This window comes from Lampris incognitus, chromosome 1 (genome assembly GCF_029633865.1).
Source record: "Lampris incognitus isolate fLamInc1 chromosome 1, fLamInc1.hap2, whole genome shotgun sequence".
Classification (NCBI taxonomy): domain Eukaryota; kingdom Metazoa; phylum Chordata; class Actinopteri; order Lampriformes; family Lampridae; genus Lampris; species Lampris incognitus.
In genome coordinates, this window is record NC_079211.1 from 96611387 (window position 1) to 96627117 (window position 15731).

General features: G+C 41.2%; 1 protein-coding gene across 1 annotated transcript in view; it reads left to right on the forward strand.

Annotated features, from left to right (window-relative positions):
* Window positions 1-442: 442 nt before the first annotated feature.
* Window positions 443-15731, forward strand: part of ipo11 (importin 11) — a 388461-nt gene continuing 373172 nt past the window's right edge. The window contains exons 1-3 of the mRNA XM_056273222.1: window positions 443-518; window positions 11938-12087; window positions 13617-13717. Of these exons, the coding sequence (XP_056129197.1) occupies window positions 11950-12087; window positions 13617-13717 (239 nt within the window). The 5' untranslated portion in view covers window positions 443-518; window positions 11938-11949. The remainder of the gene's footprint in view (window positions 519-11937; window positions 12088-13616; window positions 13718-15731) is intronic.

Here is a 15731-nt window from a genome sequence, read left to right on the forward strand (position 1 = left end):
GGTGGAATTTTAGCAAGAAGTAGAATTGGATTAATCAGAAAAAAATGCGTTAATGTCTCGCTCGCTATAATCACAGCAACCCAATATAATATTTTCATAATAAAGAGCAAAATATGAGAAAACGTTAACTATGAAATGATTAACATCTTCCCACGACGTATATGTAAAGGCACAAGACCAAAATAAATGGGAGCAAGTTTCAGGATGGGTTTGGGAGGGACCTTTTTTTTTTCTTTATTGAACAAAACATATAAACAAGAAAATATCACATCACAATAGGACAAAAAGTAGTTACAAAAATATAAATTATTTCACAATTAAAATGTACATATCCGTAAAAAAAAATAAACAAAAAAGGTTTGGGAGGCACCTCCACAGTCAGTAACAAACTACGTCATCAACAGGCGCCGGTCGTTGGCGCCATTCTGACCAGCGTGTTTTGCTGTTTTGACAAGTGCTGTTTTGCAGCCACTGTTGCAAGCACAGTTTCCGTCTTTCCGCTGAGTGTCATTTCTTCGGTGAGTCCGGGTTCATCTTTCTATTCATCCAGCTTGCCTCATTATTGGAAGAAACGTGTTTCTCAAATGCTCTGAGTTTACGCTGTCGGCCCGTCTTTCCCTGGAACAAGATTAGCCTCGCTAACTAGCTCAAAGCTACTTTAGGGCTTGGGGTACGCACGATTTAGTTCACGTGGCCGTCCGGGTGGGGAAGGGGATGGGCGGGTTCATTGCTGTACGAAGGGACGCTAGAGCGCTCATCTTAACCCGCCCTTGCGCGATTGCATGAACAACTGAGCCGAGAAATGAACTACAATATCAGGCAACGTAAGCTAACTGTGCAAGGGTCCCCTGGGTTCCTGTATGCCCCCCTTCCCGTTACTCTGGTGCGGTGTCTCGGATTTTAAGCAAACTGGCTCAGTTCATAGACACGCTTCTTTGTAGGCTAACGTTGGATGAGAAGCTCGGTTACGGAGAGAGAGTTATTGCTCCCCTTAGCCGGAGCCTCGCAAAGCCCACCATAACACAATCGCTGCTTGAGCTACCCGCAGCTAACCTATCACGTTTAGCTTGAACCTAGCTCGCAAAGTTATGCTAGCTAAACTTGTACACCCCCCCCTCTCCCCCATACAGCTTTTGCCAGGTATTAGCCAGCTCAGACTGGAGGTTTTTAGCGGTCATCGCAAAACAAGGCAAGTAAAACAAAACTTGAAAGGTAATTTGCCATTATTGTGGAACCGTAACACTAGATCCATAACACTGCCTATTGATATTAGCTGAGTGATTGATCGCCAGTTGGGTAGCACAGGCGTTGGGAGATCTGTGGAGTCGTTGGCTTATGATGGTGAGGAGGGACCTAGCTAAACATGTACTCCTCCAGGGCTTGGACGCCGGTTATGGGGATGCTAAACCAATCAGCAGGCTAGTGTCCCGATGTCGACGTTTTGATGTTTTGTTACAGCTGCAACCAGCCCTGCCCTGTGTCTGACCTGGTTTGCGTGTTGAATAAGTTGTGGCGTGCTCTAATGAAGATGCACTTTTTTTCTACATGGCGCACATTATTAATGATTCTTTCACTTCCATTAAAGACAAGTCAGTTTTATGGTTTCCCCCACACTGGTCACAACAGGTAGGCATGTCATGTGTACCCCATTTAGGCATTGTGGCGTACCCCCTGTTTACACTCGTTCACTTGTATGCAGATTGCGTACGGGTGTGCTGTAAATGTATTGTTTAGCTGCATTGGAATTTATATTGTCTACAGCCGATATAACGTTGAATGTGTGCTCTCCATCAAAATGCAAATAGGTTTAATTCTGCTTGCAGGTGTAAGGATTAGCCAGTTATTTAGAGTTTATAGTTTTAGAAAAACATGCATTTTACTGCAGACCTGACCTCACACATGCACACTAGACTCACATGTTTAGCTGTAATGTTACTCATGGCAAGCACACTCATTCAGACAATGGCATACAGCTGACGGAACATGCTTCATTCATACCTTCATTGGCATCTATCGTTTGCTCTTTGATGCTGCTTGCTCCAGCCAAATCCAGCACACCCCTTTCGACAGGAACATAAGCACATTAGTCCCCCAGTATCCGATCAAGCTCTTAAAAAAAAAAACATGGCTGCAATGCTAGTGGAAAATCAAAAACATGAAAGTCGCGTTCAAAAAGACCACAATAACGAGAGTGTTAGGGGCAGAATTGTGTGGCCTTTTTACAGTCCATACGCCGCTATATTCTTTGAAATGTCTTCATACATCAACCTGTTTCGATATGAAGAAATTCTTTGAAATTTTTTCTTATATCAACCTGTTTCAATATGAATGTTCAAGCTTTGCTTGAATGGCCTTTTCTGCCCACAGGGCTAATAAAACTTTGGTCTCACTCATGCCCCAGTGAGTGTCCCCCTTTTTGTTTGGACTACTTTTGAGGCAGGTGGAGCGATGCTGCATCTCTATTGACATACCTCATTTGGGTAGGAGTTAAAGAATGACATGTCTTCCTTGACAAGATAGATGTTTAGACTTTAACATGTGGATGAAACCACCTCCTGAGGTGGTTTGAGTTGCATTGCGCAGAGGTGGTTTGAGATGCATTGAACATTTCATCTTGGGTGTGTTTACACTTAGTTTTCCATCTGGATTGACAATATAGAAGAGCTAATCTGATTTCTCAAAAAAAAAATTACAATGTGTAAATGGGGTAATAATGATTATTAATGCTACAAAGATGTGATAATGATGAGTATGGGTGATTGGAGATGGAAAAAAGCCAAAAGAGTAAAATGGCACGCTGACAATTACTATCCTATTGAAGGCCTCCTTGACCCAAAGCCTTGAGCTGAAATCCATTATTTCCCCTATCTGTCCCTCTGGCAGTAAGAACTGCAAAGAAGGTGTAGCAGATGTTGTCACTTGTGTGCTGTCAGCTTCAGCAGTAAACAGTTTACAACTTTGGAGAAAAAAAAATGCATCCATGGACCAAAGCTGATACAGGCAATGAACACTGTTGTACTTTAATATTGATTCAAGGACTGGTAGATTACCTGTCCAACAGACGCATTGCTTTTTTGTCACTATGTTTCATACCTTGTTCTTGCTTGAGTAGGAACGTGTTTGCTTCACCAGTGTTCGTCCTACATGGTCAAAGATTTCATCAGTGTTACATGGAGAGGGTCTCCAGCCATGGGAATGGTGCCAGTTAGTGTTATGTAACTTGACACTATGATCCAGATGGAGAAAGTAACTATTAAAGGAGGAACATCCTGGATTTCAGCTTTAAACTGTTGCAAGTCAGAGATGTGTTAGCTCTGGCTGCGTCTATCCAACTCATGCCAAAGACTTGTAAAGAAGGGATTCCAGCCTGCTTTATAACATAGATGTTTTAGGTGCAATATTATAGTAATAACTAGAAGAACAGGGAGGAGGAAAAGAGGAAGGCCAAAGAGGAGGTTTATGGATGTGATGAGAGAGGACATGCAGGTGGCTGTTGTGATAGAGGAAGATGCAGAGGTAATTTGTGATATTGGACTATACAAATAAAATTGACTTGACTTGACAGGAAGAGATAGAAACGGATGATCTGCTGTGGCGACCCCTAACGGGAGCAGCCAAAAGTAGTAGTAGTAGTAGTAGATTTTAGTAATAACTAGGCGTCGACCAGTATGGTTTTTTTGAGGACTGATACCGATTATTAGTAATCATGGAGACTGATAACTGATATTTGGAACCTATATACATTTACAGTGAAAATGAAAATCTCGGGGTGTCAAAATTTAGAATAGCATAAACTCCAACACAAAACTTAGTTGAAATGCCTTGAAGCGTGTTTAATGAAAAGATAATTTTTTAACATTATCTTAAAATAAGGAGTGCAGGGGGCTCCCAGCAGCATTTCATATAAAGTTAACTGACACTTCAGTAACATTACTAGTTGTCGTGGGTTGAGACTGAGAGTATGACTGGCCCTGGGAGGCGACGTGCAAGAAGTAACATTGTAGCCCATCAATTTTTTTTTCTAGTGAGCTGGCTAAATTATGGCTCAACAAATTAATTTGTTGACGTTCGCTATCGCATTCAAGTTAGCTCTACAAGACTCGAACATTAGCTTACAATATTATGACCATTGACTACCTATAACATGTAAAAATACCAACTCATATCGGCGAGCAATGTTATGTTCGCAATATGGTATCTCAGGAAGGAGTCAGCCAGACATTTCTCGGTTTTTGGCTGAGATGGATGGCATAGAGGTGCAACACGTGTCTTTCGGCTTAATTAAAGATATGAATTGTTAAGGATTCTATTATTCTACAGTACAATTGTTTGTATCGTTATTTGTTAATAAAACTTTTCCAAAAGGTTTGGCGTGTTTTATGCATGTTTGTAATCCTGAGGGATTTGGTTGAACGAGGTCCTATCTATGCACTTTTTGTGACATAACAACTTGTGACATTTTTTTCTTATCATGGATAAATTATAGATCTAGACAAATGCTCATAATAATAGGCTCCGAATCTGAGACAACGCCCGAGAAAGCACTGTGAAACAAAAGTATAGAAACAGCATACTAGCTCTGACAAATTTAAGATTTGAGATTTATGTTTATATTATAATTTCTTTGTCATTTCTCAGCACTCGCATACATTGAAATGAAATTTGTCCTTCAAATTTAACCCTTCCTATACACTAGGAGCAGTGGGCGGGGCCATGTCCAGTTCTAGATTCCGTCAGCTATTAGCCCAAGTCTACAACTATTTACAACCTGAACTCAACAAGAGTCAAACAGATACAATACACGCTTATTTATGTTACAACAACACTACTTATAATGAGCTAGCCGTAACAGTAGGTTTAACTGTGTAATACTCAGACATTTTTCTGACAATGAATGAACTGTAATAAGTAGAACAAGGTAGCACAATTATAATAACACCAACACACATTTCAATAAACGAACAACTTAAATGAAAATAAATGAATGGCCTTATATAGAATAAAATAAACTGTAATAAATAGAACAAGGTAGGTAGTGAATTGCTGCAGTTATAATAACAGCAGCACAATATACATTTTAATAAACAATTTCTTTCGAAACATTCAAATAAAAATAAATAAATAAATAAAAGCTACTTGCTTGTAATGTGGAATTGTGAAGGCATCTGCCGCTTCTCCAAGCTGTTGTGCATGTTGACTCCTGTATCGGTCACCTTCTATTACTCTGGTTTCCAATAAGAAGGCATAGAGTATGCACTACTGAGTTATAAAGTGACAGGTGGCAGCCATGTACGCCTTCATACTCACCGAGATCCGAATGTCCGTTGTGAAACTTAAGGCGGTTGAGTTTTCAATGGGTTAAAATTTGGTCTCGCACATTGCTGTACTTCAGAGACAGGGTGTGTGAAATACTGGGGCATTTGGTTACAGTGTAGTCGAGATCCAGCTTCATTAATTTCTCAAGCCTTCGCCTTCGACTACATTAGTGGGTTTTATCGCCATAGCGATGAACTCTACTATGGATGGCATCTGTTATGTCTCTTTTCTCTGTTATTGGTTTTTGGAACTGTAGGGTCTGCTGTGTAGTTTTGAGTGTGGTTGAGGATTTTGATAGCTGTAATGCCTGGGGATGCACCTTTAGACATATATTATATAATAGTTATAATTAGGCTTTTTTATGCCAATAATTGAACTGAAGTGTGACATCACTGCTGTGAGTGAGAGGGAAGTTGGGCGCTGCAGCTGAGACAGTATATATTTCCACATTTGAGCAGCACAATTAAAAAATTTATTTTGCATTTCACCTTTATTGATAGCCTACATTTAGCAAAAAAAAAAAGAAAAAAAACCCCGGAATATCCGAATCCCAAAATTGAAACCGAATACCTACTCAACAAACGAATATCCGAATACTCAGATATTCGGGTCCAGCCGTAAATATTAGTATCCTCAGTGACATCACCATGGAGGTTTGTCAAACAATAGAATCGCCCAGTGTGTATGTCCCAGTCAAGTCATCTTATACCAAAATACTGAGCACCTGTTGGCTCTGGACTTGAAGCTCTCGGTTCACATTGCTCTCTAGCTTATGTCCTGATTTAAGTTTTAGAAAATTGTTCTGTTTCTAAGCAAATCTACTTCTACTACTACTTTCGGCTGCTCCTGTTAGGGGTCGCCACAGCGTATCATCCATTTCCATCTCTTCCTGTCTTCTGTGTCTTCCTCTGTCACACCAGCCACCTGCATGTCCTCCCTCACCACATCATAAACCTCCTCTTTGGCCTTACTCTTTTGCTCTTCCCTGGCAGCTCCATATTCAGCATCCTTCTCCCAATATACCCAGCGTCTCTCCCCCGCACTTGTCCAAACCATCTCAATTTTGCCCTTCTTGCTTTGTCTCCAAACTGTCCAACCTGAGCTGTCCCTCTAATATACTTGTTCCTAATCCTGTCCTTCTTCGTCACTCCCAATGAAAATATTAACATCTTCACCTCCAGCTCCACCATCTGTCTTCTTGTCAGTGCCACTGTCTCCAAACCATATAACGTAGCTGGTCTCACAACCATTTTTGTAAACCTTCCCTTTAACTCTTGTTGGTACCCTTCTGTCGCAAATCACTGCTGACACTCTTCTCCACCCCGAGTGCACTCTGTTCTTCACCTCTCTTCCGCAGTCCCCATTACTTTGAACAGTAGTATTTAAAGACATATGCCTTCGTCACCTCTACTCCTTGCATCCTCACCATTCTGCTGTCCTCCATACTCTTCCTTCAGAATTACCCCTACCCAATTTCTCTTCCCATTCACACCATGGTAGAAGAGTTTGAACCCATCTCCAGTGCTCGTGGCCTTACTCCCCTTCCACCTGGTCTCTTGCACACACAGTATATCTACCTTCCTTCTCTCCATCATATCAGCCAGTGCTCTCCCTTCACCAGTCATAGTGCCAACATTCAAAGTTCCGACTCTCAACTTCACACTCCTACCCTTCTTTCTCTCCCGCTGCCTCTGAACATGCCTTCCCCCTCTCCTTCTCCTTCACCCAACAGTAGCATAGTTTCCACCAACACCCTGCTGTCCAACAGTACTGGCGGCGGTCATTGGCAACCAGGGCCTCGACCGATCCGGTATGGAAATCTGATTTATGATCCACATATTTTGATTTGGCAAAGGTTTTATGCTGGATGCCCTTCCTGATGCAACCCTCCCCATTTATCCGGGCTTGGGACCAGCACTAATAATGCACTGGCTTGTGCATCCTCAGTAGCTGGGTTTTCTGTGTCATGAAAAAAAAAAAAAAACAAATCAGCATGGCTAAACAGAGAAAGGAAAGGTAGGTCACCTTCAGCTATTTACAAATTTCAATGGAAATAACTTGTTTTGCAGAAAACAAAATGGCAGGAAAAAAAAAACCCCGAAACAATAATTGTGGCTTCGTCAACTCTTGTTCGTTGGAAATACTGCTGCTGGTATATGACGAGGCTATGTGGGGATCTGCACACTCTTACCCTTTGGCCAGGGTCCAGCCCTATGTGCCAGCCTGAGCTGTATGCTTTGCTCTACTCACCGTTTGTTTCACCCTGTCACGTCTCTTTCCCCTCCTGGCTCCTCAATAGCCAAATTAACTTGATAGTTACCACAGTCAGTACAGCCGTCATCTCCATCTTGTGTCATAGGCTTCAAAACTATCTTTTTTAGAAGTACCTCACATCACCTGCACACTGAATATCTCCTCTCTTACTTAGTGATTGTGGAAAGTGATATCCCCAGGCTTTTACTCTATTGTTCTCCTAGCAATTGCTCTTACATGCAGTATTTTAAATACAAGAAATGGTATTAAATACTCATACAAGGAATATTTGAAAATGACAACAAAAAACACCTACAGCCTGAATCAAACCATATAATACTGTGCCAAAAGACAGAAAAAAACCCCCAAAAAACAAAAAACAAGATTATTGAGTTGGGACCATTTTGATTACAATTTTATTGGATTCAAGTCAGGTTAATTACACTAAGCTAGTCTTACTTCATTTTCCAAGTTGGTATTCCATTGTTAAGTAATTGAATAGATATTATTGTAAACACTCGAGAAATGCAATACAAGCAACAACAGAGCATTACTTTGCTTTTGAACCATATATACACAACTTTGGGAATCCTTGCTCACATGTGTTGTCAAGTTTTTCATCTTAACATTTTGGATTTATCATTTTGGGACCTCTCTGCTGGCAAGATTAAGTTTAATTTTCTCTGGGAATCAAAAGGAAACCTCTTGTCTTCTCGGTACGAAAGTTATGGGAGCACTTAAAGGGGTAGTAAACATTTTTTATAGTTTTTTTTTAACTGAAAACATATTGGTATGACCCTGGGATGGCAGAACTTAATTGCTGTCACGATAGATTCAATATAAACAAGAGGCATCACACGTCCGCTTTGAGAGGGTTCACACTTAACGATCAACCACCCTCCATATTGCCTACTGTTTTCTTTTTTATAATATACTTTTATGTATATCTATATCTCTAGTAGTTAAGTGTTTATGTTTACCTTGTTGTGTTTGTTTTAGCTGTATATCTATTCCGTGTAAGTACATGGAGAGCAATAGAGGACCCGGAGTGCAATTCCTTGTAGGTGTAGGTCTGCACATACTTAGCCAAATAAAACTGATTCTGATTTAGGGGGCATCAAAGACACAGTGACCCATGTGACATACACTACCGTTCAAAAGTTTGGGATCACATTGAAATGTCCATATTTTTGAAGGAAAAGCACTGTACTTTTCAATGAAGATAACTTTAAACTAGTCTTAACTTTAAAGAAATACACTCTATACATTGCTAATGTGGTAAATGACTATTCTAGCTGCAAATGTCTGGTTTTTGGTGCAATATCTACATAGGTATATAGAGGCCCATTTCAAGCAACTATCACTCCAGTGTTCTAATGGTACAATGTGTTTGCTCATTGGCTCAGAAGGCTAATTGATGATTAGAAAACCCTTGTGCAATCATGTTCACACATCTGAAAACAGTTTAGCTTGTTACAGAAGCTACAAAACTGACCTTCCTTTGAGCAGATTGAGTTTCTGGAGCATCACATTTGTGGGGTCAATTAAACGCTCAAAATGGCCAGAAAAAGAGAACTTTCATCTGAAACTCGACAGTCTATTCTTGTTCTTAGAAATGAAGGCTATTCCATGCGAGAAATTGCTAAGAAATTGAAGATTTCCTACACCGGTGTGTACTACTCCCTTCAGAGGACAGCACAAACAGGCTCTAACCAGAGTAGAAAAAGAAGTGGGAGGCCGCGTTGCACAACTGAGCAAGAAGATAAGTACATTAGAGTCTCTAGTTTGAGAAACAGACGCCTCCCAGGTCCCCAACTGGCATCTTCATTAAATAGTACCCGCAAAACACCAGTGTCAACATCTACAGTGAAGAGGCGGCTGCGGGATTCTGGGCTTCAGGGCAGAGTGGCAAAGAAAAAGCCATATCTGAGACTGACCAATAAAAGAAAAAGATTAAGATGGGCAAAAGAACACAGACATTGGACAGAGGAAGACTGGAAAAAAGTGTTGTGGACGGATGAATCCAAGTTTGAGGTGTTTGGATCACAAAGAAGAACGTTTGTGAGACGCAGAACAAATGAAAAGATGCTGGAAGAATGCCTGACGCCATCTGTTAAGCATGGTGGAGGTAATGTGATGGTCTGGGGTTGCTTTGGTGCTGGTAAGGTGGGAGATTTGTACAGGGTAAAAGGGATTCTGAATAAGGAAGGCTATCACTCCATTTTGCAACGCCATGCCATACCCAGTGGACAGCGCTTGATTGGAGCCAATTTCATCCTACAACAGGATAATGACCCTAAACACACCTCCAAATTGTGCAAGAACTATTTAGAGCAGAAGCAGGCAGCTGGTATTCTATCGGTAATGGAGTGGCCAGCGCAGTCACCAGATCTGAACCCCATTGAGCTGTTGTGGGAGCAGCTTGACCGTATGGTACGCAAGAAGTGCCCATCCAACCAATCCAACTTGTGGGAGCTGCTTCTGGAAGCGTGGGATGCAATTTCTCCAGATTACCTCAACAAATTAACAGCTAGAATGCCAAAGGTCTGCAATGCTGGAATTGCTGCAAATGGAGGATTCTTTGAAGAAAGCAAAGTTTGATGTAAAAAAAATCTTATTTCAAATACAAATCATTATTTCTAACCTTGTCAATGTCTTGACTCTATTTTCTATTCATTTCACAACATATGGTGGTGAATCAGTGTGACTTTTCATGGAAAACACAAAATTGTTTGGGTGATCCCAAACTTTTGAACGGTAGTGTAGGTGTCACATGGTCCAGCGCGTTGGACCAGTAAACTATAGAAATATAGAAAGGCGACATGCCGGCTTTAGCCAACTGAACGCTGTGTAGTCTTTCGAGAAGCTGGGGCAAGGTGTACTACTACAACACTGCCTCCTTCAGTCCAAGCCACACCACCACCACTGTCCTCTTCATCTGCACCCCTCCCTTTTTTCTCTCACCCTTTTCAAAATATTAGTAGGTGAAGACAAGCTAAAATGATTGCCGAATTATTCTTTAAAAGAATGGGAAATCCAAGGTAGGGTTGAAAGTGCAATATACGACATTTTGCCGTTTCTGTCAACGCCTGTGACCATAGCAAGTCAGACCTGAGTGCCATAATATTAACCTCTATTGTAGTATTGTGTGAGGCCCATTGATCCCCCCCCCCCCGCTCAATGTGTAGGCTTAATTGTTCAGTTCTTACAGTGGCGAAAGGAGTATGTGACATCAGTGGGGGTCGAAGCACTGTTTCTGTACTTTTGTGAGCAAAAACCTATTGCCATTCTCAAAACTAGGACACGCCAATTAATGATGCAATGAAATGCTTGATTCTTTCCACTAGATGGCAGGCTTGCTAAATTGATTTCTACTCTGTAAACTCACCTAATTAAACCTAATGTCACCCCTGTCAAGTTTCATGAAAGACAGGCAGTGAGATGCTCCGGAGAGTGTATTGCTTATAGAGTTGGCCTATTTGTGAAAACACGAAGGTATGTGTATGTTTCCAAAAAGGCTTGGTGTAACTGGAATGACATGGTTCTGGTAGTTCCTGACTGCCATGTCTTTACATTATTAGTTGATAGCCATGAATAAAGAATAGATTTGTGGTAAAAAAAACCCCAAAAACAACTCATACTCATCTCATACTAGTCAAAGGCATCCTCTGAACATCAGGGATGCATTTAAAGTTGAAGAGCATTTTAGCTGAATTTTGAAGTGGCATGAAATAAACAGGCTATTTTCCCCCCCACCTATTTCTGAAGCACTCTGCAGGCAATATTGAAATATAGCCTATAAGATATATGAATGCAAAGTTAAGATGCAGTTTTTCCAGATCATATTATTTCATCTGTGAATAATTCTCTTGTGAGATGCAAGTTAAAGATAAGACAGACTCACAGAGGAAATCCTGTTTGAAATTTGAAATGAAAACTCCCTTGGACCTTTGAAGCCATCTTGCCTATACGGTATCTGGGACTTAGAACTACTGTGAAGTATAGTTCATCGAGTGAAGATGTTTATATAATCTTTGTATGAGGGGTGTAGGCTGCCAGAGAGCAGTTTTTCTGCCAACGTGTCTTAACATGAAAAAACGAGAAGCATATTGGAGGGAAGAATAAACAGTAGAGCCCTTGTTTTGACAGGTTTTTATTGATCTAATTTGTCTTTTGTCTACCCCCCCACACTTTTGTATTTTTCACCCCAAAAGTCTCATCATTGTGTCTGAAATTTCAAAGCAAATTCAAATTTGTAGAAAAATTACCGAAACGTTGATGATTTTTTTTTTACTCCTCTTGTCCATTCTCCGTGCCCTTCCTTTTTTTATTCCTTTCTTCTTCTACCCCTCACCAATTCCCATCAAGGAATATCCAGGTATGGATATGGACAGTGCCAGCTCAGTGGTGCTGCAGGCCCTGACCCAGGCCACCAGCCAGGATACGGCAGTACTGAAGCCAGCGGAGGAGCAGCTGCGACAGTGGGAGACCCAGCCAGGATTCTACTCTGTTCTCCTGGTGAGGGATTACACCATGTAATCACAGTCCATCCGCTAGAATACTGTGGCTAATACGCACAGTTATGATGAAGGTCCAGCACTGTAATGTCAATAACTCTGGCCCCTTTTTCATACCCATGTCGAGGTGTCCTGTTCACGAACACCTTGTCAGGCAAAAACGGCCGCTTGATGGACACATTAGATCATGTTTTGAGACCACTGTTGTAGTTTTGTTTAATGAAAGGTCTTTCTAATTACTAGCACATCCAAAAGACTTTTTGAGTGAAAAACTGAAATATGGATTCATTTTAATGAAATATGTCAGTCGTGGATGAAATCTCCATTTCCTGTAAAAAAATCTCCTGACATTGAGCCCCTGCTAGTTGAACTCTGGTGATATATTTGTCCAATGATATGTCACATATGAGGGTGGCAGGGTGGCGCAGTGGTTAGCGTGGTCACCTCACAGCAAGAAGGTCCTGGGTTCTAGTGCCGGGGTAGTCCAACCTTGGAGGTCGTCCCGGGTCCTCTGTGTGGAGTTTGCATATTCTCCCCGTGTCTGTGTGGGTTTCCTCCGGGTGCTCTGGTTTCCTCCCTCAGTCCAAAGACACGTAGGTCAGGTGAATCGGCCGTACTAAATTGTCCCTAGGTGTGAATGTGTGTGTGTGTTGGCCTTGTGATGGACTGGTGGCCTGTCCAGGGTGTCTCCCCGCCTGCCGCCCAATGACTGCTGGGATAGGCTCCAGCATTCCCGCCACCCTGAGTAAGGATAAGCGGTTTGGATAATGGATGGATGGATGGGTAGATGTCACATATGCAAAAAAGGATGAACGTTACCTGTAATGATGTCTTCCATTGAACTGAAGCCATATATTTTGGTTTTTCCACTCAAAGCTGTAGTTGAATGTGTAGTTTCTCTTTATACTATAAACTTATCAACATGCCTAATGATGGCCCCAATTCATACGCTGACATAATCTCGTCTCATAGTTTTCTCCCAACACATGTAACTTTAATAGCCTATTAGTTCAGTATATGATTAACAGATTCACTTGCAAGGGTTGCGCATGCCCTCAAGGCAACAAAAGGAGGAATTGTAGATATTTATTTGAAAAAAAAAACCTTGCTTTATTCATGTGACCAATTAAAATGTAGTCATGATTTATGTCCGCATCTTTTCTGAACTTAGAAGCCAGAGGCCAAAGTGTTTAACCTCTCATGTTAACTGAACAACACTCAGGTGTTACTGATATTTACAATGAATGCAAGATTCACTTAGGGGATGAATAAAATATTCTGATACTGATTCTGATTTTCCAGGGTTATTGCTGTATTTTCAGATTCAGAAATTTTAACACTCTTTCCAAATGAGACTCAATTTATGTCCTCCGAGTTCAGACAGACTCCAGTCCACAAAGGGTGCTTGCACACACCTTGGGCTGACATCAGGGGCTGTGACATTAACATGGGTAAATTGTGGAATAGAGTGGGGTTAATCCCTTGAAGTAACATTGTCGATTGAGCTTATTTCTTTATACTGTTTTGTAGAATATCTTCAACAACCACATGTTGGATGTAAACGTCAGGTGGCTGGCTGTGCTGTACTTCAAAAATGGCATTGACAGATACTGGAGACGAGTCGCCCCACAGTGAGTGCCCCTTCCACTTGCTTTCCCCTACTTTTCCTCTCTTACTCACGTCCTCTCGATCACTGTCTCCTTCAGTCTCCTTCACACTCTCCCGTCACTCTGTCTCTCTTCATTGACCTTTGTCTCCGTGCTTGTCTCTTTGCAGCTTTCTCTCATTGTAGTCATTCTCGTGTTTGTTAGTTTTTCTTTCTTTGTTGATGGACTGTGGCGTTTCTCTCTCTTTTACTCTAGTATTCTTCTTCCCGCTTCTCCTTTCTCATTTATTTCCCCTCACATTTATTTCCCATCACATTACCCATTCTTTTTTCTTTTACGAATTACAGATCCTCACTGCAGTCTTTCAGTCGACACCACTGGTTTAAGCTTTTTTTTCACCTTCGGATATTTGTATTAATGTGGTCTTTGATTTATTTTTTTACCCAATTTATCCGTTTTTATTTTCCTTTTTTTGTTCAATCTGTTTCGAAGTGAATTCAGAGCTATAGGATGGACTTGGGTATGTGATTGGTTGGCTCGACTAAGCATGGGATTTGAATTGAATATTTGTCTTCGACTGGACATAGGCTGGCATAGAGCGAGCCTCGAGGCATTCAGTTCTTATTGCCTTTCTTTTCTTGAAACTTTTCAAAGTTTCCTGCTAACTATCTTTTTTTGTGTCAGTAGTTCAATAGAGCTCATTTCATGTGCCAGACTTTTGTGTAAATGGCTTCCACTGCTTTGGGCCTCAATGTGATTACCTTTGGACCATTACCTTGAGCTGGGTAGTGCAAGGCACTGCATGATGCATTTGGATCACAATACACAAGTCATTTTGATTCTGTTCATTATGTGGCTACCTGGACTGGGATTCTGTGCTGTAATCGAGGGTGTTAGTTTAGTTTTACAACTAAAACCCAAATAAATAGTAGTTAAGAGAAAGCACTCTGTTTAGTTTTGGAGTAATAGAATTTGCATAAGGCCAAGGCACCATTTGGAATATTTCCTCCATCAGTCCTCCGTTGAGCTGCCGTTCCTTTACAAGGCACTAAATATTTAGATTTCTTGAGGTAAAGACGTCCTTTCACCCCAATTGTTGCATTAACCAATAGTATGTGACAGTTCCACATTAGCTGCAAATATGCTTGTTGATTTTTTATTTATATATACCACTTGTAAACTGTAACAAGATTCAGGCATTTTAATGGAAGTCATAAGATGAGAAGCACATTCCAGTGGAACATTCATAATCATAACAAATAAAAATGACACATGAACAAGCCCTGCAATCTGTTAGTGTTTCCTATTCAGGCCATAATCCAGGGGTATCAAACTCCAGGCCTCGAGGGCCGCAGTGTCTGCAGGTATTTGTTGCAACCATGCAGTACACCACCTGATTAAACTGGTTCCTTTCCCTCCTTGATCCAGGAGGTGAGCTAATTAGGTAAATCAGGTGGTGTAGTGCACGGTTGCAACAAATACCTGCAGACACTGCGGCCCTCGAGGCCTGGAGTTTGACACCCCTGCGCATAATCTATGAATGATCCTTCCTTTAATGCCATATCACCACGTGTCAGATGAACTCTGAAAAAGGTCAAATAAATTAAAATCTGAATCAGTTTTGCTTCCATTAGCTGGTTTAAAATAATCAAGCAATTTGCCTGTGGACAGGCAATTGTCATCAAAAACAATTTGAAGAAAAATTAGAGGTTGACAAGGACTACTTGCCATCGTAGAAAGAATATAAAGATTTTCTGCTCCATAACTCATCATCACACAATCTCAGTCGACATGGCAACTTTTCCACCTCAAATGAACACTGTTATCCGTTGATCTACAATTTTTGGCAGTATTTTTTTTTCCTCTCCTAGTAGGGGCAGAGCCAGACATTGTAAACATTTGGGATTTAGCCCAAACCTGCATGCTCCCCCGGGAGCTCCCCCCCTCTTCCCCCCCCCCATTTACAGCAGCTATATCCACTATTCTTTCAAGCCATTACAATGCCTAAAAAAATCGCGTTTGGGTAGCGTAGCAGTCT